Raw genomic sequence first — 25,894 nt, 5'->3', positions numbered from 1 at the left:
CAAAGGGCTATCCAACGCAAAAAGAATTTTTCAGTTTGGACCGGTAGTTCCTGAGATTAGCGCGTTCAAACAAACAAACAAACAAACAAACAAACAAACAAACAAACAAACAAACAAACAAACAAACAAACTCTTCAGCTTTATATAATAGTATAGATAATGGCCGACAATGTTTACATAACCAATAATCATAGAATATTGTTAGAACACACACATTACGACCTCATACCCGAAGAGGTAGGCAGAGGTGCAACCAACCAAGGCACCCGCTTCCTAATTCGTTACCTAACCCTTTCAAAGAATGAATATTATCAATAACTTTACCTCAAATCTAAACATTTCAATCTATTTAGGACTCGATTAGTTTGATGTAATAAAAGAATTTCCAGCCTTTATTGCCAGATATGGCACAAGGTTTCATGACCTTAATCTCAGGGTCTCTATCTGTTATAGTCACGAAGATATTTTGGTGTAGTAGCCTTCAGTTATCTCAATGATCTAGTCTAGACTTCAGTGCATTTAATACAACCTATAACTTGTAAAGTTGGATTCCAATCTCTGGCAATCACAATATGCGTTTTACCGAATTGATAAACATATTATGAGGTATCCGGATTTTGTATTACTGTGATATACGTACACTAACTTATATAGGACTGAAATAATCTGTATAATAGTGTTGGTTGCATCGCTGCCTATCCTGAAGTGAAGATTTATGTATTGCGTAGTTTAACAAATTTGTCCCGTGCTGATTTCGTATGCAGCCACGCGTCTTAATTTGTTAGATCACTTAGCATTGCCTGCATAAATTTGTGTCACTCTAATTATGGTGTGGTTTCGTAAGGATTAGCTCATCCTTTGACTAAATGTGACAGTAAAGCTTCCTTTGCATTAGGAGTATCATATACAATCCTAGATTACTTTCTAAAAAATCTTCTGTCACAGTGTCTGATTTTTTCCCTCTTACAAAGAAATTTCTTCAAAATTTGTTCAACTGTTTTTGAGGTTAGATTGCAGGTACAAAAAGGTTGATATTATAAAAATTAATAACCATATTTATTTAAGATTCACGTGCGAAAAACCAAAAGAGTTTTATCACAAAACCATAGACAACCACAAATCAATAAAATATATGAACTTTTTGATCTTATTTTATAGTGAAACATTTAAACATCCTCGAGTCGCAAGGCGGTGCGCGGTCATAGTACATAATAAAAGTATTTTTTTATACTATGACTCACTTTTATTAATATGTATGCTATCATATAAGGCTGTTAGGATACAGCCCGACTAGCCAATGCAATTTCAATCTAATTATACCAAATGGAAACCAGTCGTATCAAGCCAGTCGCCTTACGCAGAATAATTTTTGTTTTTAGATACCGTATAGTACAGGTTTGCGTAAATGGCCGCCGATTTTGGATATATGTGTCATTTGCTGATTTAAGTTTTCGTGACGTAACTAATAGATTGTCTAAGGCCTCAATCAGACCGAGCAATTTTCTCGCTACACATAGGAGTTTTTGACAGGACGTAACAGTTGCCTCGTTTGAACTAGCGCCATATCGCGGCAATTCCTGACCGCGTTGACATACAATTTTCGCCTCGCCTACGCAATAGAGTCGTATACAAGTTTGTTCGATACTCTCAACATGTTAGAGAAAAAATGTCATCGTGTGTCGCTGTGGGCAAAAAACTTGCTCAAGCGATTCTTGCATGACACAATCGTCTGCGAGTTTTTAATTCTCGCCTATGTGTTAACATTATGATGCGAATCTCTTGGCGATTATATCTAGCAAACGGGTGAGAAAATTGCTCAGTCTAATTAAGGCTTTGGACTTCTGGGGCTAATGTTTGTTAGTAATGATTTATTCAGTCTGCAATTAAGTAGTTTGTTCAAAACAGCTAATGGTAACACCAATTTAAATAAGTTCAAATTTATCATCTAAACATAGTCATACCTTTTCCCTTTTCAGATATGCAGAGATAACATCGATGTTTTTCTAACTTAGTTGAATGTAATAGGGGCGAGCAAATTGACAAATTATGCAAAAACAAAAAACGAGGAACTGTTTCAAGCGATAACCGTGTGACAATGCAGAGACAAAGACCAGAAACAAATAATACGCTTGCGAATTGTTTAAATTAGATACTTCCTTGAGGTCCCGGGAAGGATCACTTAGTTGATTGATAGGGATTATTTGTTAATCGACATAAAAAGTTTAAGAGTTTCGTTCGACGGAGTTTGTTGTCATTTTAATGAATTTAAATAAGCATTTAATTATTGTTTTAGATGTATGGAGTTGTATTTGTAAAACTAGTGCCTATTTTTACTTAGTAGAACGCTACTAATGAATTACGATGCGTCTATTTTGAGATATCATTATCGTATACTTTTCTAGGCACCATAATCTCTTTACTTTTAATAAATATAAATATAATGCTTTTTCGTTGTAGTTAATTTAATTATAAGTATAACGACTTCAGTTTAATACATGTCACTAGAACAAGAAAACGGTTTAGTTTCTAATGAATACACTAAATACTGTACCAAAACAGGATTGGTAATATTTTTGAAAAAGTAACACGTTGAGAATTATAACAATCGACACAAATTTTATTAATCAAATGAAGAAGAATTTTTATTAATTTCATTGTTTTAAAAAACGTAATATATTAGACGTGAGGCAGTCAGTACGCAAGTCTCTTCCAAAGAGTTTTATTGATTTATTATGGCTGCACAATTTTGATCCGTTAATAATAATGGCTCATGTCTTGAACTTACAAAACGACGTAAAACAATAACAAAACAGTGATTAACTAAAACAATGAATAACTTTATTTTACTTATAACACGTGAGTGTTTAAGCAAATTAGTTTGTGGTTTATGACTATTCCACTTTCCTTAATGGATTGTTCCCAGTACAATATTTCCTGTATTTGCTATTGACGCTCTATATTGAAGTAATTAGGAAATAAACAATACGTGTCACGTTTTGATAACTGTTGTTAATAGATTATAATGGAAACTTCTAGACATCTGTGTGGTTTTGATGTCATTTTGAGTCTCCAGTTAACTTCAACTGTATATGGCGTAGATTGTTCGATTTGGATACTTTTTAATTTATATATTCTTTTCTGTTAGAGTTATGGTCGAAATTACTGCTACCAACTAATACAATCATATCGAGATGACTTTAATAATTTTGACTTATAATATAATGCTTTGTTTTATGTACCTACTGCCTACACGGGCATCTCTACTTCTAAGAGGGTTTTTAAGCCTTAGTTCACCACGCTGGCCCAGTGCGAGTTGGCAGACTTCATATACCTTCGAAATCTTTATTCTGAGCATTCTCAGGTATGTAGGTTTCCTAGCGAAATTTTCTTCACAAAGGAAAACGATAGTTAATAAACAAACAAATTTATATAATTATCTGAATGATTTCTTATGTTTACCCGTACTTAAGACATCGAAATAAAACTTGTTCAAGGATTTTATCGCGGATTTTTATATTATAATTTTCTCGTTTCTAAGAAATGCCTTCGTAGTCACGGGACGGGCTGAGGTGGTCGTCCGAAAACTTACAAATTATTACCAGAACTTAGCCACTTTGTAACTCGATCTAAAAGTGAATACTAAATTAACACTTGTGATTGGAATGTTCTTCTAGTTTAGACATCATGCGCCTAATTTAGGAGCTCTCAGTATGACGCACACAGATAACATCAACATCCGGTGATATAATTAACTGTACTTTTTAACTTCCTTTTTACTGTATCAATTTTTTCAGCTATTTAGCAATCGAATCAAAATATCTTTTATTGAGATAGAGTATATTTCTATTGAAAGAATTTATATGATCAGTTCAGTGTTTCTAGACATTCTTACAAGAAAACTCAACGTAACTAGAATTTGATCTATTCAATTGGTTTATTACTGTGGTGTTTATGCCAATCCCATATCATAATACAAATACATAATAAATTCGAAAAACAGTGTCAAAATCAGTCATTTACCATTTCCTTCGTTAGTCATGAACATTTCATCAACCAAAGTGAGTGGAATAATTTAAATGCCTCCAACGGAGATATCTGGTGAAGGCATGCTTTGCCTGTCAAGACACGATAACTGTCCTTGGAACGAAGCGCTCAAATCAGCTGACCTGACATGGACTGGCCTCCAGTACACCTGTCTGAAGATACTGCACTTGTATTGCAAGGTCTTCGAGAAGGAAGATGTCCTGGACATGGTTATTAGGTAAGTGACTTACTAGGTCAATGACGTGCTACGCGTTTCTGAAGTTGTGAAGGAATATCGTGAGGGATTATATTATATACTGAGGGAATTACTATTTAGCAGAATAGAACCTACTAAACGTTGAACAAGCAATATCACAAAACATTAAGTAGCTTCAAAATTTCCTCTTCAACATTTCAGACATGTTGTCGAAAACTGTAAGTAAACTATTACGACTTATTATCTGACAAGTACCTAAAAGTAGTTACAGAAATATTGTTAGTTGAAACCATACCAAGTGTTCCTCCATTTGGAGTCAGACGCTAAGACCTTCAGCTCTAAACCCATACACACAACCACCAGGCCAAAGAAGAACTTAATAGAAACTTAATCTCCTTTATATAAGCTTATAAATGGCCCATTAAACCTCGCCCAGACAATAGCCGGTATCAGATATTTTCAATTAATGATGCAGTGTAGAGTAATTGCCAGCCTATAACCCTTAAAATCGGCAAATGCCGTGGCCCTCATTAGGCCGGCCGTTAACATCGTTATGAGTCTGTGGACGAAACACTTTAAGTGCTAAAACAGTGGTGTTAAAGTCAACATTTCCGGGAATTTAATGGATTTGTAGTGGTAAAAATGTATCATATAGGTATTCTAAGCTTTAATGCCCTCAATTCCAGTGTTGCTATAACGAAATTTCAGGGCATTTGGGGGTTTTAGGAAAATTTGTTTGTTTGTTTAGTGAAATAAATTAATAATAGTTAAAATCGCTGTTAAACAGTATGTCGTGAATTATTCAAACTATGATTTTATATTTCAATCGTGATAAAAATAGGTTACAAATAATAATCTCTGACCTTTGTCCAACAACATTCATACCAATTAGAACTCTTAAAATAGCTAACTCATTATGTAATTATGTGTGTTGTAGATAATTTTCATCATCATCATCATCATCATCATCAGCCTATATCTTTGTCCACTGCTGGACATAGGCCTCCTCCAATATACGCCATTTTACCCTGTCTTCGGCCTGTCGCATCCAGTTCTTACCAGCGACCTTTCGCAGATCGTCACTCCACCTAGCTGGAGGGCGTCCTACACTACGTTTGCCGAGCCGTGGTCTCCACTCAAGAACTCGTTTACCCCATCGGTTATCGGTTCTTCGACAGATATGCCCTGCCCACTGCCACTTCAGTTTGCTAATCCTGTGTGCTATGTCGATGACATTGGTTCTCTGACGAATGACCTCGTTACGAAGTTTATCCTTCAGAGAAACTCCGAGCATAGCACGTTCCATAGCTCGCTGAGCGACTTTGAGCTGGTGGACCAGCCGTACTGTGAGCGTCCACGTCTCGGCACCGTAGGTCATGACAGGTAGGACGCACTGGTTGAAAACCTTCGTTTTCAGACATTGTGGTAGAAGTGACGAGAAAACCCGACGCAGTTTGCCAAATGCGGCCCAGCCCAGCTGGATTCTCTTTTAACCTCCCTCTCAAGGCTGTTTCTTCCTAATTGCAGAATCTGCCCAAGGTAGGTGTATTCCGAAACAACTTCGAGAAGGTGGCCATTGACAACGATAGGTCTTGGATCTAGGTGGTCATTGATCATAAGTTTTGTCTTATCCAGATTCATTGTTAGACCTATTCGCTGTGAGGCCGAAGCTAGGCTGTTTAGCATCTGTTGTAGTTCCTCCAGTGTTTTCTGCCATTATCACTATGTCGTCTGCGAAACGCAAATGCGAGATGTACTCACCATTTATGTTAATGCCCATACCTTTCCAGTCCAGAGTCTTGAACAAATCCTCCAGTGCGCTTGTGAACAGTTTTGGGGAAATAACATCCCCCTGTCTCACCCCTCTGCGCAGCTGAATGGGTCCCGACTGCTGGTTCTGTACTTGGACACACATAGTGGCAGATTTATATAGACATCTCAGCACTTCGACATAGCGATAATCTACTTGAGAACGCTGTAAGGATTCCAGGACAGCCCAGGTTTCGACAGAGTCGAAGGCCTTCTCATAGTCCACAAATGCCAAACACAGGGGCCGATTATACTCCTCGGATTTCTGTATAATCTGCCTCACTGTGTGTATGTGGTCTATGGTACTGTATCCTCCGCGAAACCCAGCCTGCTCCGGGGGCTGAAACTCGTCGAGTCTCCTAGCGAGGCGATTCGTGATAACCCTGGAGAACAACTTATAGACGTGGCTCAGGAGTGAGATGGGCCTATAATTCTTTAGAAGGGTTTGATCCCCCCTCTTAAAAGAAAAAAGAAACCACCAGACTCCTACTCCACGCATTTGGAGTTCTCCCACAGTGTAGAACGGTGTTAAACAGCTTTTGTAGCTCCTGTATGACAGGAAGGCCACCTGCCTGCAGGAGCTCCGAAGTAACTCCGTCCTCACCGGGGGCTTTTCCATTTTTAAGTTGTCTCAGAGCCAACACGATCTCGCCTTGGTCGATTTCTGGCAGATCGTCGCTGTAGTGGCGCGTCAGGGTGGCTCTGGGATCATGGTCGACATGCCGTGGATAAGAAGCATGTGCAGCGTATAATCGACCATAAAAGTCCTCAATCTCGGCAAAAATCTCCGACTGTGACGAAACGGTTTTTGCTCCTTTTGTGTCGTTAACTTCGTCAGGTGGCTCCTTCTAAGCTGCTGAGCAAATACCTTAGACCCTCGGTTTCGCTCTATCGCTTCTTCAATGAGGCGTGTATTGAAGCTCCGAAGGTCTCGGCGTATCATTTTGCTATGCGCCTGTTAAGGTCTGACCTCTCTGACGAAGTAACTTGGGTGCTTTCGCGTCTATTTGCCATAAGCCGTAGAGTCTCATCCGAGAGTTTGGACTTTCTGCCTCTACGCTGCATTTTACAGATTTTGATGCCCTCTCCCTTAAGCGCATCAACCAGATTGTGTAGGATCTCGTCAATATCTTCAGAGGGTGCCAATGCAGCGAATCTATTTCCGAGCATTCTCTGGAACTTTTCGGAACCCGCCATGATTTGGAGTGGATTAGGTCGGAGCGTGGACTTCATGAGACGGCTTCTTTCAAGCTTAATATCGATATTCAGAGAGCCTCGTACAAGTCGGTGATCGGATCCGGTATTAAACCTATTGATCACTGAGACATCTCTGAATATGTGCTTTTGTCCGTCATGATGAAGTCGATCTCGTTCTTTGTCACAGTATCCGGACTTCGCCACGTCCACTTCCTTCTCTGGGGGTCCCTTTTTGAAGAATGAATTCATCAAAAGAGCCCCTCTTTCTCAAGAAAGTTTACGAGCATTTGTCCTCTGTGATTCCGACATCCATAACCATGTGGTCCCACTCTGGATTCGCCGTGACTTTGGGTTCCCACTTTAGCGTTGAAGTCCCCCATAACAACGTTGAAATGGGCCTTTGTGGTATTGTGCAAGGCTTTTGATATGTCCTCGTACATATCCTCCACGTCGTCGTCCGAATGTGTCGAAGTCGGTGCGTAGACCTGTATGATCTTCATGGTATATCGTTTAGATAACCGAAGAACCATATAAGCTACCCTGGTCGACACACTGGAAATTTCTTCAACGTTGTTAGTGAGGGCTCTATTGACGAGAAAGCCTACGCCACCCTGGGATATCCTATCGCCTTCGCGGTAGTATATAAGGTGGCCCGAGTCTAAGGTGATAGAGTCCTCTCCCTCTCTACGGACTTCACACAACCCTAGGACATGCCACCTTATGTTCTCTAGCTCCGTCTCCAACTGTGCGAGATGTTCATCAAGCCGAAGACTTCTGCCGTTGTAGGTTGCCAGGGTCAGTTGAGATGGGCGGCCTATCGTAGCCCGGGGATTCTTCGCACCCCTGCCCTGCCGTTACCGTGACCGCCGCCTTGGCCAGGAATAACAGGGCGACCGGGAACTGGGGCCATTTCCTATGATTCTGTATCATTGGAGGGTTTATGCCCATAATCGCCACGCTGGGCAAACGGGTTGGCGATCGCAGAGGCACAGTTCTTCGCACCGTTAATACTGCTGCCTGTCAACGGTCTGGGGGGCTGGCTGTGCCTAGTTGAGCTAGGTTATACCGCCTTTAGCCGGTTGGAGAAAGGAAAGGAATTTATATAAGGAGGGATAATTAGAAAGGAAGAGGGAAATGGAAGGGACAAGGATACTACTGTCACGGAAGATAAGGTTTGTGACACTAGTAGCTAGAGTAGTTCGGGGTCGCATACCCGTAGCAGACCCAATAAGTTATCGGACAGATAGTTTATGGATCCACCCTCTGAACGATAATTTTATCTACTTTAAATTCCTCTAATGCCTTCTGTTCTACCGCATTACAAATTCCGTATATTTTTCTATATACGAGTAATATTATAAAACCGAGCGTGCAAACACAGTTCCAGCAAATGATTTCATTGGGTTGAGATGAGAAAGGTTGATAAACATCTTCTAGTAGGCATTCAAACCAACTTACGCGGTATTCAAGTTCGATTATCGGATTAAGTATGAAAACCCATAATTTTGATAGTGCTTTTTGAAAAACAATGTTTTTAAGCACCACTTTAAAAAAATATTTTAAGTAAAGCACCGATTAGATTATATTGTATGTCAGCACCTGATTTTTGATTTGTCGGAGTTGGTATAAAAGATTTATTTTTAGTTCCTTTGAATATTCCGTTCCTTTTATTATTTCGTTCACATTATGATTTTATTGACTAGTACCCTAGAATGCTGTTTAAATAACATTGATGCAGGTTTTTGATTTCTCCAAATATAAAAACAATTGTCCAGTTCTTGCCTTCATTAGTACTAAACACATTAACTCGTATCTCTGTTTAACGTACGTTAACGAACGTTCTGTAACGTGGTTACAGAATTGTCCTCTGTAAAATTAGCATTCACTTTTCTGCTTTTAATAGTTTTTAGAGGTATTAACGTATTATTACTTTCAGTCTTCGAAAAAGTAGGTAAGGGTGTAACTTATTCATTTAAGTTTAATGAATTCTGTCCTTATGAGAACCATTAACAATTCCTGGCAATTCTTTGTTTAATTTACCGAAACATACATATTTTAGATTTTCATCAGACTCAAAATACAAATCTTCTGGTTTCCTATCCCACTTAGACCTTTCTAAGATGAGATCGATAATTTTGCTGTATTTCATACTGCTAATATGAATTGGTGATCTACCATATGCACCATATCAGAAATCTTAATATTTTGGAAGGAATTCCAGCAATCAAAAATATTTTGCTTTTGTAAATGCTTCATTATTTAAAATAACCCATTCTAGCTAGCGGTATAGCGCTTTGGCTACAATTATTTCTCTTTTGTAATGTTATTATAATCCATTCGCGTCATCCGCTTTATCAAATATTTTTCTTTCACAAAACACGTCAGCATGTAGGCTATGTTATTTAAGATAAAGAAAAATAATAAACACCAGTGTCTAAGAAAACCTAAAACAATCCAAACAAACATTTCTTTTCTTTTAAAAATAATGCAGACTTTCTCCAATTAACAATAACAGTCTTAGATGCCCTGACATGACAAGATGTCTATCACCCGTTCTCCCCCCCAACCTTTCCAATGAAATCATTCGCTGCAACTGTTTTTACACGTTCGGTTTTACGTATAATTTTAATGGCAATTTTACTTTGAATAACGAAACGATTGCTAATCGGGTTTCTATTTTAATCGTTACGAATTGAATATCTGTCTTTTAATTAATTCTTTTTTTGGTATTGTTCATTTCTTTGCTAAGAAACTGATAGCAATGATACCATTGTGTTTTATGACATTTTTAAAATATCGTTTTGGAACATGTCGATAAAGAATTTTTACATTTATTGTCAATGGGCTGTGGTCAGCCAGTCTCCTGTGGTTTGAAAGCAACCACCTTTTAGAAAAAATGAAAAAAGTCCGACAGGACGTCAATTACGTCGACAATTCAATGTCATAAAGTGGTGCTTCGTTCTTCTAAACATCTTCATGCTATTATATTTTTATCCGCCCGGATAGGGGTAATCATAGACAATGCATCTCTCGTAGTCCGAAACTCTATATGGATTCCACTCCATTTAAGATGATGAATGGTTTCACCTGATGAGGTGAAAGGGAGGATCACTATTCCGTGCCCTTAAAAAATCTTCACACACAATAATATTAACTAAGATTGCCTAGCAGTCCTCACATACCTGGCCAGAATATAAATACCATTTACCTTTTCACTATTTACCCTTTTCTTAAAAGCATTAATATAAAAGGTCCGCCAACACGCCCTCACCGTTTCAATTTATTTGCTTTGCAAGTGATGCAAAGTAAATGGCGGTGGGCACGGCGTTCCATTAGACAGACGCTGCGAAAGGTCGCTCTCAAGGATCGCGTGTAACCTGGATATGACTTGCTTTACACTTATATAATACTTATAGTTAGGTGGCCCAATTGAGTCTTTTTTATTGCTTTGAATGACGAGACTCGTCGTTCGCCTGATGGTAAGCGATACGTCCGCCCATAAACAGTAGAAACACCATTCAACACCTTGAATTACAAAGTTATGTTTGGTATTCCACTGTGCTCGCTATCCTGAGACGTGAGATCTTAAGTCTCATTATATCCAGTAGTTACACTGGCAACAATGTCCTTCAAACCGGAACACAACAGTGACTATACACTGCTGCTTGGCGCCAGAAATACACATTGCGGTGGTACCTACCCAGGCGGATTCTCACATATCAGAGACCTACCACCAGTAAGGGTGTCACCGTCTATGGGGGCAAATTCGTCTTTTTGTTATTACAGTCATTGTAATCCAAGGACAGCTTTAATAGCCGTATAGGTCAATAAGGTGTTATTAGCTTCAAAGCTGTCCCTCGATTAGAACGCCCGTAATTGCAAAAAGACGGATATGCCCCGCTAGACGGAATAGGGCCTCCTGACTATATATCAATATATATTTATTTTTTCCACAAGAATGACGATTGGTAATCGCTGGCTATAAATAGTAAAGTACTACTTAGTACTGGCCGTATCTATTCCACAACCAGCTTGAGATGTTAGCTCGTCGGTATTCAACTTTAGACTGTAGATAGAGTATTCAAAGTAGGTGTCAGCATCTACTTCTAGAACATACTATAAACGTAAAAATACGTCTTATATCAATATTTTTCCGAGAACATACAGCAAGATAATTAAATCACTAGATATTTAATTCAAAAGCTAATCTATTAATAGTACAAATGCAACTAGATTACTAATCGTGGGAAATATATGACCGATAGAGGCACTAGATTTACTTATACTTTAGAGTACACATACGATGTTTTTAAACGCTATGAACGCGCTTCAAACGCAGGGAAATCGCGCGATAAACGCTATTCTCTCAGGCACTATAATTTTATAAGCGACCAGGCACGCTTACAATACGCGCGTTTGCTGTTTTCAGCACACATTATCATCGCCATTCAGCCTTTGGATGTCCACTACTTATCTAACGTTTCTTATAAAGGTTCTCAGGCCAACCTGTTGGAATCGGTCTGCATCCAGAGTTTCCGTGACCTGTACTAGGCCGTTTCCACTCAATTTTTTGTACATGTAAAGGCCACAAAGATAAAAATTCAATTCTGATCGCCTCGTCGTTACTGCGCGTTTTAATTGCGTTTTTAGAGCTTGTAAAATACCCCGTTAACATCGCCCCTAATCCATTTGCAATCTTAACTAAACTAGTCAAGTCGAAAGGATGTTGATTTATTAGCCTTATTTTTAATTTGAAATTCTTGAGTGTGTATTGACTCATATGTTAAACTTAAGTCCTTATGGCTTCTAAGGTACATATTTTCATTGGCTATATACTCAATAAAGACAAATATTGATACAAAATATGTCAAGAAAAGTACCTCGCAACCCATAAAATATATCATCAATATCGCATACAAATTTGAATTGCGATATACTATATTATACTTTATTACATTGTTCAAACGGAAACACGTCTATTCTATAATTTGTTGTATATTGGAATAGACAAATCATATATTCCTGTGTAAAACACGTAAAACTACGTAGAACAACTCACATTTTCCACGTTCGAAACATCCTCAATAAATCCATAGATGATGCTACATAGCCGTCTTTCCATGAGAAACGATGCCGGTCTATCGAACATTTTGTTAAGAGGAAAATCATGGTTTTACATAAATAAATAATGAAGCTTTCATGCAGGCGTTTCCATCATATTTTTATAATCCATTGTGTTGCCGAGTTTGTGATTAATGTGGCAGTTTAACTGGCTTTTGTATACTTATTTGATATTACGCACCTGCACTAGTGCATTGGGTTTTGACGTAACCTAGTGATGTCATCAGGAAATGGGATTATCACGCCTATGTGGTATGATACGTTGTTACACACCATACCACATAGACGTTCTCAGAGTATGGAGATACTCTGATCTACCTTTTTAAAATTTCATTTTGATTCTTCTTGATTTTATTGTTTCATTGGATTTTAATATGCTTTCTTGTTTAAGTTTTTCGACGGTAAAATGATTTTCAACGAAAATAATATTTTTATTTTATAATAATATTTTAACACCCACGATATTGAAGGTCTACAAGCCCTCTTACGAAATCTCATTCCTTGATATCTCCACAATAAAGCGATCTATTAAAACTTCAACCATAAAAACTTTTTTATGAATGAAATTTATGGCTCTATAAATCCCATGACACTATCAAAAATGACCTTCCACGCTTTTAATACTTGGACGTGTCCGAAAATACAACAGTCAAAACAACAGGCAAAGGAAATGTTAACAGTTGTCATTCATTCATCAATAAAAATGATTACGACCAGTGTCAATGAATGATTTATGACTTAAGAGAAACTTGTTCCAGTAATTAAACACGTATGCAATTTTAAACCGAAGTTGCGATTTCTAAGCAATAATATGTCATCAAGTTAGTACTGGCCAGTCAATTAGTGCTTCTTAGAAAAAGAAAATAAACAACGCAGACGAGTTGGTTATGAGAGTTATTTTATGTATGCGGTTCAATTCGAAATTTAAAATTATTTATTTTTAAAATCTTGGTGTTTAGGAATCATAAATTAATGGAAGAACGTATTGAATAATTTATAATTTGTACAAGTTTTAGCTTCTGAGCTACTTATGCTGGATTTGAATTATATTTTGGCATAACAGTACTAAATGCAGCCAAGTTCATAAATCACTTGATTAAATTGCTCGCGTTTCTATTATTGCTGCAAAAGCGTATTTCCATCCTCGGAGTAGTTTATCCATAGATTAAAGATGCTTTCGCTCTGGCATTACATGCAGATCTGCACCAATTTAGATGTTTCAGAAGTCAATAGGTTAGCATTGAACGTAGTGGTATGTTTAGCGTGTTTGTTTAAACAAACAAGTCATAACAAATTGCGTAAGAAATGGTTGATGTTTATTTTTTTATACTAAATGCCTATTGTTCTTGTTGTTTGAAGTTTTTTTGTTGTCAAACAAACATCAATATTTATTTATTTAAGAGCAATGCCAACAAACCTCTCCGATGGTGAAGTATGAGATCATGCTTTTAGGGGCTATAAACATATTTTCGTTTGCTGTTCATGGTGTATATCACTACGTGTTGTTCCTCTGACCTCTAAATTTTTACTCCTCAACTATTGAAATATCCAATCTTCAATTTTCCTGTCTGTACAAGAGAGTAACTTTAAATTATACCTTTACATCTATCATAAAAATATCATTTTGTAATGAAGTTAGATTATTAATTACATTTGCAAGTAGTTATACGTTAGCATCGGTCTGTGGAATCAAATATACTCGAACGCGTATTGTGGTCTACCACAGTTTCCTCAGTAACCTGAAATAGTATATGAATGATATAAATTATATTATTAGTCTGTATGAATGATATGTAGAATTGTAGACTAAGGTATCAATATAAAATTATGTTTGTGTAAACATCTAGATGTCTTTGTAACTTTGTGCCCATTAATTTGGAAATTAATAAGGTCTCAAACGTTTCGTTACCAAATGTAGGGTAAAATAAATAGTAAGAAAATCTCTTAATGGAATCCGCATAAAATCGTCATATTGTCCTGATTTCTTCGGTGGCGGTGTATTTCATGCGTTAAACAATCAACGCTCTGAGGTCCAGAGTTCAAATCCCAGATCGGGTAAATTTATATTGAGATTTTTTGCTCAGCATATCAGCCCGCACTATGGAATTTGTATTCGATATAGCGATAGGCTCGCTCTCTATCACATCATGAGATACACAACGGGAAAAATGGGGGCCCTGGTTGCACCTCTTTCTATCCTTTCAAGGATAAGGCGTGATTTGTATGTGTGTTTTGTAGAGCAGTGATATTAAATGCTAATTTCCCGCTATATAAATAGTGATGATATGCCTCGATGCACAGTAACCATACATTAGTAACTTTAAGAGACTGTTCTCTAGCTGATAAAGTACCTCTACAACTTATTTCACAGATAGCGTACCGATGGTCTGCGTTACCATGAAATTGAAATATCATTATGCTATCCAGAAGATCATTAACATAGTTGATAGTTGTTATTGAGATGTTCAAAGACTTTGATCACATAAATAAAAGGTCTGATCGTAAAGTACGTTGAATAGTATAAAATCAATGATATGAATCTCCACTTCCTTAGACATTAGTATTAGTAACTCACATTCGGATTTTAGAATAGTATAACTTGCATTGGTTCGTCGTCCTTACTAAACACTTTTAGTTCTATTGCGGACTTTGATAAAGGTACAATGGTCACTATCCGCATGCATACCATTTTATCCAGTATCGCGCTACTAATATAGATTTATCTTACTAATATTACAAATGCGAAGTTTGTGAAAATGTTTGGATGTTTGTATATTAGAAGTAAAGAACTGAATGGATTTGGATGAAATTTGTGTCACGGGTAGACCAAGTCCTGAATGTTAATCCGTATTACGTTAACATAAGATTTTAATTCCGGTAATTAGCTTCCATGAGTAATAATGTTTTTTTTTTTATAAATAGATGGCGTTGACGTCATCCTGAACTTTAAGAACTTTTTTAACGGAAAGGATATTCACCCGGGCGAAGTTGCTAGTAAAATCTAATCTAATAAATACTGAATGATTCAATATTTAAGCTATTGGGAGATTAAAATAGAAGAACCAACCTCCAAGTCAGTTACGTCTCATCAAAGTTAAATTACACAGTCCAAACAGATCATAACACCAAGACGTAGATGGTGAACAGCTATTGGAAGCCGTCCAGACATTTGACCAATACTAATATACAAAAATAATCGTCAGTCTGATCGGCAGCGTAGGCCTTACTTCCTGGAGAACAATTGGGAATAGTTATGCGACATGAGCCTCTTTCAGTGGCAAAGGGTGAAATTCTTCGAAAGGGAACCAGACATAAAGTTATATAGATACTTATATGCATAAATGCGGTGTGTAAATAGTTCTAATGATAGATTTTACATAAATTAAGAAAAGGAAGCTGGTAGGAATCGGGTTATATGGACTCTTAGCCTCTGGTCTCTTTACAACATTGGTAAATTGAATTGTAGTGTTGAGGTATTGTGTTCGATCCCCGGGTTGGGCAAAGTGATTTTGGGTTTTTTACTGAGTACCAGCCCGGAGTCTGGGATTTGTGACCAATATGGCGATAGGCTCGCCGCCTATTACATCATGGAATTGAATATACACGATAGAAAGTAGGAGCACCATTTGCGCCTCTGCCTACGCCTTCGGGACTAAAAGGAGTAAGTGTGTATGTGGTAAAAAATTATTAATTATACTCGCCCTGTATTACACGGCTCTCATAAAGCTGGCGAAATGTCAAATAACAAGGCATGACGCTGCATGTTAATAAAACCTGTGCACTTATAACAGTATTATTTTGTAAGGTGCAATTGAGGCAATGGGGAAGTCTTTAAATGCTTGGTAATGAATTCATCCAGGGTTGGTATTGCGTTTTTTTTTTATATTTGTCAAGAAAGTTAAAGAGCTTATTAAAATTAGACAGAGCATATTCACTAAGATCCGTGTAATACTCACAAATTATAATAATCGGGTTATTTAAATAAAGATCGTAGTATCTCTTTACAAGACAGCATCTCGCTCTTATTTTACCTGGACTTCCTTATTGAAACTCGGCAATAATTTTCTTCCATCTATTTAAGTATTTACTTTGTTCATAATATAACCAGATATACACGAGTCATATTCATATTTTCATCATGATTTAGCTCCCCTTGTCTAGTGGACATTCCCATAGCATTCTTATTGCACTTAATTGTTATGCGCGGGGACATAGTTGCGCCGGCGCAGCTTGCAACTGAGGTCAATGACGTTCTCTATCACTTAATCCAATGTCCGTCAACATGATGTTTAATGGTACTTGTTGTAATAAAAATGAACCGAGATGATTTTGGTATAGAATTCTGTTCGAATAAACTTTTGATTTTTATCTTGATTCGAATTCTCGAAATATGTATGTATGCATTACATATAACAACTCCACGTCATGATGTACCTGTGACCAGGATTCTCATGCTAAATTAGCATAATACACGCTAGAAAAAAATTGTCTTGTTTTACAGTTTGCTGTTTGATGACAATTGACGTTTATTCTCGAAAACATGATGAGGTTCCTCCGCAACATAGATAGGATACGTACCACAAAACTGCTGGCATCGTCTAACAACATAAAAACATTAAATCCGTAAACCAGACGTACCCCAAATAATAGATCAACTAAAAATTATGTCGGTTGCCCTAACCCAAATTTTAATTAGATTCAATCTAATTTCATCTAACAATTTGTTTGATGTAACAGGAAATGTACATGTTTCTGTGATGCCAATAACATAGAACCAAACCTGATTACATCTAATATCGCTAAATATACTTTATGACAATGTTTCAAGGCGACCGTGCTAATGAACGGTGTTACGACACACTCACTTTGATTTTACTATGTCGTAAAATCACCTTTGAGTTCGGCAATATATATAACTGAGTGAACTTCTAAAAAAAGCTAGAGTCGGCTCTTCTCAGTTTTCTGAGCGTCACTTGACGGCGTTTCACTTACCGAAAATTAATTTATTTCATTAGAATTAACAAAGTATGTGAGTGAACCTTTTTCTTCTTTTCGGAACATGCTCAATGCTTTCAAATTCATGCATTTGCAAGGATTGTCATTTTTATTCCGTATCGGAAAGGTTTAGATCATCTGTCGTCCCAAAGATGCATGTAGTTTTTTTTTTATATTTATAACTTCAATCTGCTAATCAAGAAACGCGCGGAAACTTACATTGTCTACAAATACCGTATTTTATTAGGCCTTTGTAATGTTTCGCGTATCGAACGCGTTCAATAAAACAAACAGGCATCACCCTCGTTAAATTTTATTTTAGTTTCAATTACGACTTTTACAAACTTTTCCATTGTAATGTCTAATGCAGAAACTATTCGAGTAAACACAACCATTAGAAAAGTTGTGGACTTTGCAGACAAATATAATTTGATTAATTCGTAATTTAGTGTTTCAGTTTGTTGATGTCTCGGCATATTATTTGTTCGCCCACTATTTTTTTCTACATAAAAATTAGAATATTGCTGATTAATTCTTTAGCTTATGTAAAATTTTCCTGGTATTTTTAAATAAGAAATTTTCATTTTTTATGTCAGAGGAAAGAAGTACTAAATCTGTATTTTATTAGTTTCGGCTGACTCACCTTGAGGGATCCTACAGCCTCTTATACTGTGTATGGTGTGAACTATGAAGCTAAAAGTTCTCGCGAGTTTTATTCCCAGATATTGAATATTCTACGTACTCGTATGCCGTCAACGCATCAACGAATTCTGTGGAGTTAGCGTGTTGGCAAACAATACGCCGGTTACTTACGATCACTTGACCTCTGTTCGTTTGGGGTTCTTGCAACCATCTATTGTTTATCGTTATCATCTTTCTGTTCTGCAATATCTTTACAAGATTATGTAAAACATGAGTACCTGTTTCAAAAATGTTCAGGATGTGTATTTAATACTGTTCTCCCGAAACGTATGTACTCTATCAATAAAATAAAATAACTGTAAAATGCAAAATACGAAAAACATTATTTAAATTTCTCATCATAGAAGACTTTGACATCGCTGATTGTTGTAATTTTTTAATTTTTGTTTGCCTTCTACATTCTAGAATTATTCTAGAATTGTGCCACACCACTTACTGACTTCGCATGTATCGCGAAACCAGTGTATTACATTCCCCATGTATATATCACTTAAGCATTTTACTAAAACAGGAGGACGTATTAACAAATTAAAACATGAAGATCAATCATACATACAACTAAAGTGTAAACCACGACTAACACTAAAATCTTTTTATATTGCATTCGAAAGAGATGATTGCGCCGCTCGCCTGACGGCAAGCGATACGACCGCCCATAAACAGTAGCAACGCCATATAGAACTTTGAATTTCATAGTACTGAGTGACACTCCACTGCGCTTGTCACCCTGAGACGTAAGATGTTAAGGCTCATAATGGCCAGTAATTACACTGGCTACAATGTCCTTCGAACCGGAACACAACAATGCACTCACACTGCTCCTTGGCGACAAAAATATGGTGGTACCCACCCAGACAGCCTCTGGCATACAAGACCACCAAATCTTCCCATAATTTCACTACCCTGTTTCATGCGAATTATCATGCAAGGAAATAAAAAACAGATTAGCAGTTTATTGGCGGACATTAAACGTTCGACATTAGCGGAATGTGCGATAAATGTCGATTGTAAATTACGGATAGATTTATGCTTGTTGTCTTTGGACGGACCGCCGCGCCGTTTACTGATGCCCTACGTTGATTGGGGTGCAATCAAGGGCGATGTTATTTTGGTTATTCTGGATCGTTATGTGTGGGATTAGGTGGTATTGGTTGTGAATCTGACGACGGATAAAGTCAGGTTGTCGGTTTATTTGTTTAGTTTACGGAATTCGCGCGTGTTGCATTAAGTAATTTTTGGGAAAATTACTTTTATTATTTTATAAACTTTTTGGGATTCAAATTCAATGAAAAAACCGAGTAAATTTGCCTAAACGTATCAAACGTTTGTAGGTTCATGAAATAAAAACATGAATAATTTATTATTAGCACAATATGCCCAATTAGCGGATTAACTAAAGTAAATACAATGCTAACACAAACAAATTGACACCCACGAGTCAAACCATTCTAACCTTAATATTACTATATACCGTACATAGCACAAAAATGTTTAGTACGAAAACAAAACACTCCGTCATTGAGAAGTAAAAGCGGAGATCCATCTGGCACGCGTCACCTTTCAAACGCTTCGACGGTGGATCAATCAGCGCAGGCGCACGTCGAGGCACAGACGATAAATCGTATTTCGCGTTTTTTCGCGCCATTTTTAATTGTGGCGTTTATGGATTAGTTCCGCTACATTTTTCCCGCGTCTGAGACGGTAGTGTTTATTTAATGTTAGATGGTGTTTTAAAGAATTATGATATGCAGGAAAATTTTTATTTATGAGATTAATAACATAAATGTGAAGTTTCGTAGAATAATTTAAACAGTTCCGGGAACATATTGTTGACAAGGAAAATAACAGAGGTTTTTCTGTATAGCTTAACAAATCTGGATCAAATCGATGCATAGTTAATTTGTCGGATGAATTATAATTTCTCACATATTTATTACTACAGTTGAATCATCTATTATATTGCTAAAATAGTTTTTAAAGATTCCAAACCTAAGTAAAATTTAATTAACCTATTTAATTAACTAAGTAAAAAATATATTAAATTATACAAATTTTTTTTGTCAAACTCTGCCAAAATTCGAAAAAACAATAAATTCGACTTATCCATCTTTGCTCCGACGCTTCAGTTATTATTAGCCGTAGTACGGTCAGGGGTAAGGTTAGGCGCGGCTCGATAACGCGGCCGTGGAAACCGACACATGAGGAAGCAGTGATATCCCTACATCGGAATCTTTTGGCATATCTGTCGGCGATCTTTTTGAATCCATTTGGACATAACAAGTTATTTTTTGGAAGGTGAAAAGGAAACTTACCTTGTTTTTTATAGTTATAGCTAGCAACTGAGCGGGTTAGTTTGTGATGAGCGACAGTTACTGCCACGGACCTTCACAATGGCATAGAAATACACAATGCATTACTTTAAGGAAATTAATAGGGTTTGAGTGCCGAAGATTTGTGGAGAGCCTAGTTTATTAGTTTTTTAGATGGCAGCACGGGCATCATCTGGATTGGGTCATTCGTGCTGACAATTATGGCATACAAACTTTGGCTCGCGACTCCGCCCGTGTGCAGAAGTTTTTCCGGGATAATAGTCCCGCTTTATATTTTCCCGGGATAAAAAACTTTGCTTTTGCAGAGTAAAAGTAGCCTATAGCACTCAAGAGTAATGTAGCTTCCTACTAGTGAAAAAATCAAAATAGGTTTAGTAGAGAATAACGCGTTCCAAAAACAAACACTTCTAACAAATCTCCTAGGTTCTTCCTATCTTATACCAAGTATATGATAACTGTTTACTTCCCATCAGGTGATCGGTCTTTCGCCTTAGGGATTAAATTTTGAGAGATTGACGTATTTATGACTATTATATGATTCACAGAATTCAATGAGCTCCTCAAACGGCCTAATAAATTATACGATAGTTAGTCAATATTCTTGTAAATATGAGTAATGTTTCTGTGGTTATTGTGTTTATATAAAATAAGCTTAAGGAAGTACATTAAGAAGGTATTAAATGTTTTTAGTCATGTTATATCAAGACGAGGAAACAATAAAAAAATTAGGCACCAACTTATATTAAGACACATTCACGCCATTTATCCTAGAAAGAGTAGGAAGAGGAACAACTTTTGCTCTCTCTTTTCACCGTACGCATTCTGTCCAATGATGTGTTAGGAGGCGAACCTATCGGACACGAATTTCAAACTCCGGGCTGATACTGAGTAGAAAATCCTAATATCACTTCCCGACTCAGGGATCGAACCCGAGGCCTCGGCACTGCAGTCGTACAGTCATACCACTGACAGGCAATTTAGCTTATGAATATAACATACGAGTATTATGATGCCGTCCCTTGCCATTAAACACTTCTTTTAAACAATTTATACAGCTGAGTCGCTGAACCCTTGTCAGATCTCTAGTATACGCAGGTAAAGTTTGGAGAACTTACGGAACTCATTTTACGAAACACAAATGTCTTACTGTATAACAAAAGTCTTCATATTGCGATTACAAATTGACATGTTAATCGAATCTTATACCGTGAGAAACTCAACATACACATCCTCCAGCATTCAGAGCTCTTATCCTATTAATTCCATCAGCCTGATCGTATCAAGACAAGCATTGTCCGTTTGTTAGCATATCAATAAGGGTACAGACATAGTTTGCGCACGCGACGCCACGCCACACGAAACTAAATGTGTGTCGTATTTTAATGTTTGAAATGGAATAAGTATGTAGTTATTAATTTACTGGATTCGCTTATATTTATATTTAAACAACGTGTTTTTATTGTTGCTTTCACAAAAATAATAAATGACGGAAAATAAATGTTCTTGTGACTAATTAGTATAATAAAAACACATCCAGCGGCCATACACATAGTCCCGACCCCACACAAATTCACTCCACAACAAATATTTGAGAGCCACGCTAATTTAACAGACGCAGTTAATAGGGTATTAAATCGCCCTCTCATTTACCGCTATTTTCAATAAACGAACCCGATCGCTTTTTTCGAGATATCTCAAAAATTAGCCAATCAGAACATTTTTTTTATGCTTACAAATGAGTTACTTTGATTGGTTAATTCTTGGAATCGGATTGAAAGTCGAGATTGGGATCGTATATTGAAAGCGGCTGTTAATGTTTCCAAATGTCACAGCTTAGCGTCGTGGCGTGACGTAAGTTAAATTTGTCGAGTTTTTCTGACTCGGCCAATGCCGAGACATGGAGATGAGTCTCGGGTCATTTGTCAGATTGACTCGGATCTCGGAGTCACATTGCATTGTATAGATTACAACATACAAATTTGTAGTAAGAATGATTAATGGGCGTTGAAACAGTTAAACGTCTAATGTTTGGAGGTAATCGTTGGAAGGAAGAATACGATGAATGAAATGTAAGCGTATTTTTTGTATGCATATAAATCTAACTAATATTTAAGCTGAACGTTTGTTGAACGCACTAATCTCAGGAACTACTAAACCGATTTTGATTTTTTTTCACTAATTTGAAGCTGCATTATAGGGTATTTATCCCGGGAATATATTTATCCCGGAAATCCTTTCCACGTGGTCAAAGCCGCAGGTAAAAGGTAATTAGATATATTCATACAAGATGGACTTTTTTTTACAATAATATTTTTCAAACCTATAATTTTGCTCGGTAGCGTAGTCTCATGCTCTATAATGGCAAGGACTGCTAACGAAAAGCTAGAAAAAACAATCTAAAAACTCATACTCGTTCATTTCGAATGCCTTTAATTTTTAGAATTTACTATTTTCGCTTGTCTTGGTTTGGGGTCTATAGATACTAGCATAGTTTTAATATCAAAAAACTCGCTTAGATGTTATACTCGACCTTCTCCTTGATCCATTGATAGAGGATCGTGAACATGTAACAATATCTTTATCCGTCGCTCACGATCAACATTATTCTGTTTACCATGTCTCGTGTGTTGGTATTTTTAGACACGTGTATTCCTGCAGGACTGGTAAGTGGATAAATGTTTTCGATGACCGCCTTCGTAAAAGCCATTCTATATCTGACTTGTATGGAATCTTTGTAGTGGAAGACTTCTTTGTATTTGAGTATTGTGATTGTAATAGTATGCTCTTGTTACTGTGTACATGTTGAAATATTAAAGATCAAATTTTATAGGTAGTAAGGACGTACTACGGTTAAATATACAACTCTTCCAAACTTCTATAAAAGTTAGTTTACTGGATGGTGGTTCTAAAAGAAATGCTGTAAAAACACTATAGATTTTCCTTGAAATTGATCAATAAACTAAATAGCTAGCACAATAAAAGATTACTGGGCAAGACTTACAAAAGGGCAGGCAGAAATACTTTCACCACACTTATTTTGTACCATTTATTTTTGTAGCAGTTTAGACGGAAAAACCGTCAAAATTTATAAAATGTATTTTTTTTGTAATATTTACTTGCGAGCGATTTTCGCCTGTTCACGAAAAATCTAGTTACGGAAATTTAAATTCATGTTTACACAATGTTTTTACTTTGAACTAATGTTTGTTATAACAAACCGCACGCATTACTTTTAAAATGCACATGTTCAAATTGAACAATAAATTCATCTGTCCATGACGTATTGTTTGAAAACATAAAATCAATTTACTGGAGTGCAATTTGTTTGTATTGAGTATGGGTGTCATTATGCGTGTTTATTTTATATTGCATGTTTTTGGTAAATATTATAACAGATTTTTAGGCAGTTAAAAAGAGAAAAATGATTTAAGCAATATGTTTTGAGGTTAGATGATATCATAGTCTTTTGATCTTAAAAGTTACAGGTTTGATTGTTATAAATAATATGTTTAAATTAACTTCTTTGCTGCCTATTTTCTAAAATCTGTGAATATAAAGAAAAAGAACTTAAAAATTAAAATCTCTCCTTAAAAGGTTTTGCTGTGGCCACATCGAAGAAAACCTACAATTGATATTCCGTCTTAAATATGCACTCTGTATATCAAACAAATGACAACGTCTTCCGTCATCCACAACGTAATAATCACACAACCTCTTTCAACAAATCCCTTATTCACAACGTAATAATCACTACCAAAATACCATAACTCACCACCATCTCATTTTCCAGGAAAACGTGCAAGTCCTGCGGCTGCGACCGCCTGAAGCACTCGGTGTACCACGAGGAGCTGTGCTCGGTGCGCGAGCGGCTCGGGCTCCGCGACTCACGCGTCAACCACCACTCGTACGACAGCCCCCCGGGACTTACTGCTAAGCAGGTAGGATTTAAAATTGTAGATTTTAAGCGATTTTTTTTCGGCCATGGCAAAGTCACGCCACTGAAGTTAGTGAGTTACGAGAAATAATTATCCTTCTCCAGTCGACATAATTTGCTGGACTGTTTGAAACTTTGGAACGGCATAACTAGGTCACCATGACGGATTTTACGCTATGTGTTTGATAGTCGCTATCCGGGCGGATACTGATATCTCACTACCAACATTAAACAATCGGCTTCCTTCCCTCGTCCTTTCCTTCAAGGCCGGGCATCCATAACTCTTGATATTATCAGGTTCTTCCTAATTGTGTTCGATGTCAATCCGAATTCTAGAAAAAGACAAATATTATTGTCCGCACATTCTCTTTGTCTTTATCTCACTTGAGAATTACGGAACAGCCAATTAGAAAAGGAGAGTGCGTTCTATGTCTATTAAAATCTATGGTCCTGAAAAAAAAAAATATTTCGTACTAATTCACCACTAAAACTTTAATTAATTACTACATTTATTAATACACATTACTCTTTACTTGCACGAGTGTGATGTTGCGTTTTATGTACAATGTTCTCCCACACTAGGTTTAAAACAGACATTTTAGATGCCAAATACAACAAAAGCAACTGTAGTTAGTATATTATTTCTTCCAACCAACGCTAGTAACGTAATTCACGTTTCGCGCATAATTCACCGGCACAAAGCCGAAGACATGCGCTTTATTGCAAATTAACGTCACAAAATATTTCTGTATGTACGGAGAGATTTATAACCTCAAACGCGGTTCTGGCACCGATCCGTAGATTTATCTAACATCCTGCCATATATAATAGTAATTGAGAAATACATTGTGATATTTCAGACGGAGCTGTATTGGACATCGTTAGCCGAGCGGGCGCCGACCGGCATAGGTGGCGCCACCGGCCAGGCCGCCTGGCGCGCCTGGAGGACTAAGGCGCTGGCTAGCCAGCTACCGAAGCAGGATCTCTCACTGGCTCACTGCAGACACGTTGATGATGGTCACCGCAAACAGTATGAAGATTTTGTTGCGGCACGGAACGAAATTGCACTTGATATTGGTAAGAATTGTTAACAACGCCATCTGTTAGAGAGAAGCAAAACTAAAAATGTGTATAATTAATAATTCGTTTATCTTTGTTTCAGGCCTGGCTAGTCAGCATCACGGTTCTTCAGTGGAGTGCATGGGATGCAATAAACCGATTCGTAGTGGAAACATAACCATTCAAGCTCCAAGGATAGGCGAAGATGTAAGTAAAATCTGTTACTAGTGCCATCTATTTTTTAAGAAATGTAACAAAGATGATATAATATTTAGTTCCGCTATTCGATGATAGATGTCAGGCAAAACCCAATTGTATAGAAATGGATTTAAAAAAGCAAAAGTCGCAGAGTATAAGATAGTCAATCTTCTTTAACACATGTCTTAATACACATGAAAGCAAAAATTGCATGCTCGCATTTCGCTTTATGCGATTTTTTATTTAATATGCCGTCTCCTCTGTTACATAGGCAGCACTACTACTCCTGGGCAATTTGTGTTTCTGGCC

General features: G+C 37.0%; 1 protein-coding gene across 3 annotated transcripts in view; it reads left to right on the top strand.

Moving 5' to 3' along the window:
- LOC115453190 (four and a half LIM domains protein 2) overlaps positions 1 to 25,894 on the top strand; it is a 195,810-nt gene that overhangs the window by 108,453 nt on the left and 61,463 nt on the right. For 2 of the 3 annotated variants that reach the window (XM_037443464.1, XM_037443463.1), the window contains exons 2-5: positions 4,036 to 4,261; positions 24,185 to 24,332; positions 25,189 to 25,405; positions 25,491 to 25,594. In XM_037443464.1, coding sequence (XP_037299361.1) covers positions 4,077 to 4,261; positions 24,185 to 24,332; positions 25,189 to 25,405; positions 25,491 to 25,594 — 654 coding nt within the window. In that variant the 5' untranslated portion in view covers positions 4,036 to 4,076. The remainder of the gene's footprint in view (positions 1 to 4,035; positions 4,262 to 24,184; positions 24,333 to 25,188; positions 25,406 to 25,490; positions 25,595 to 25,894) is intronic. The other variant, XM_037443465.1, reaches the window with a different exon arrangement.

The sequence above is a fragment of the Manduca sexta genome, chromosome 26 (genome assembly GCF_014839805.1).
Source record: "Manduca sexta isolate Smith_Timp_Sample1 chromosome 26, JHU_Msex_v1.0, whole genome shotgun sequence".
Lineage (NCBI taxonomy): Eukaryota > Metazoa > Arthropoda > Insecta > Lepidoptera > Sphingidae > Manduca > Manduca sexta.
This window is presented reverse-complemented; position numbering and strand designations above follow the sequence as displayed.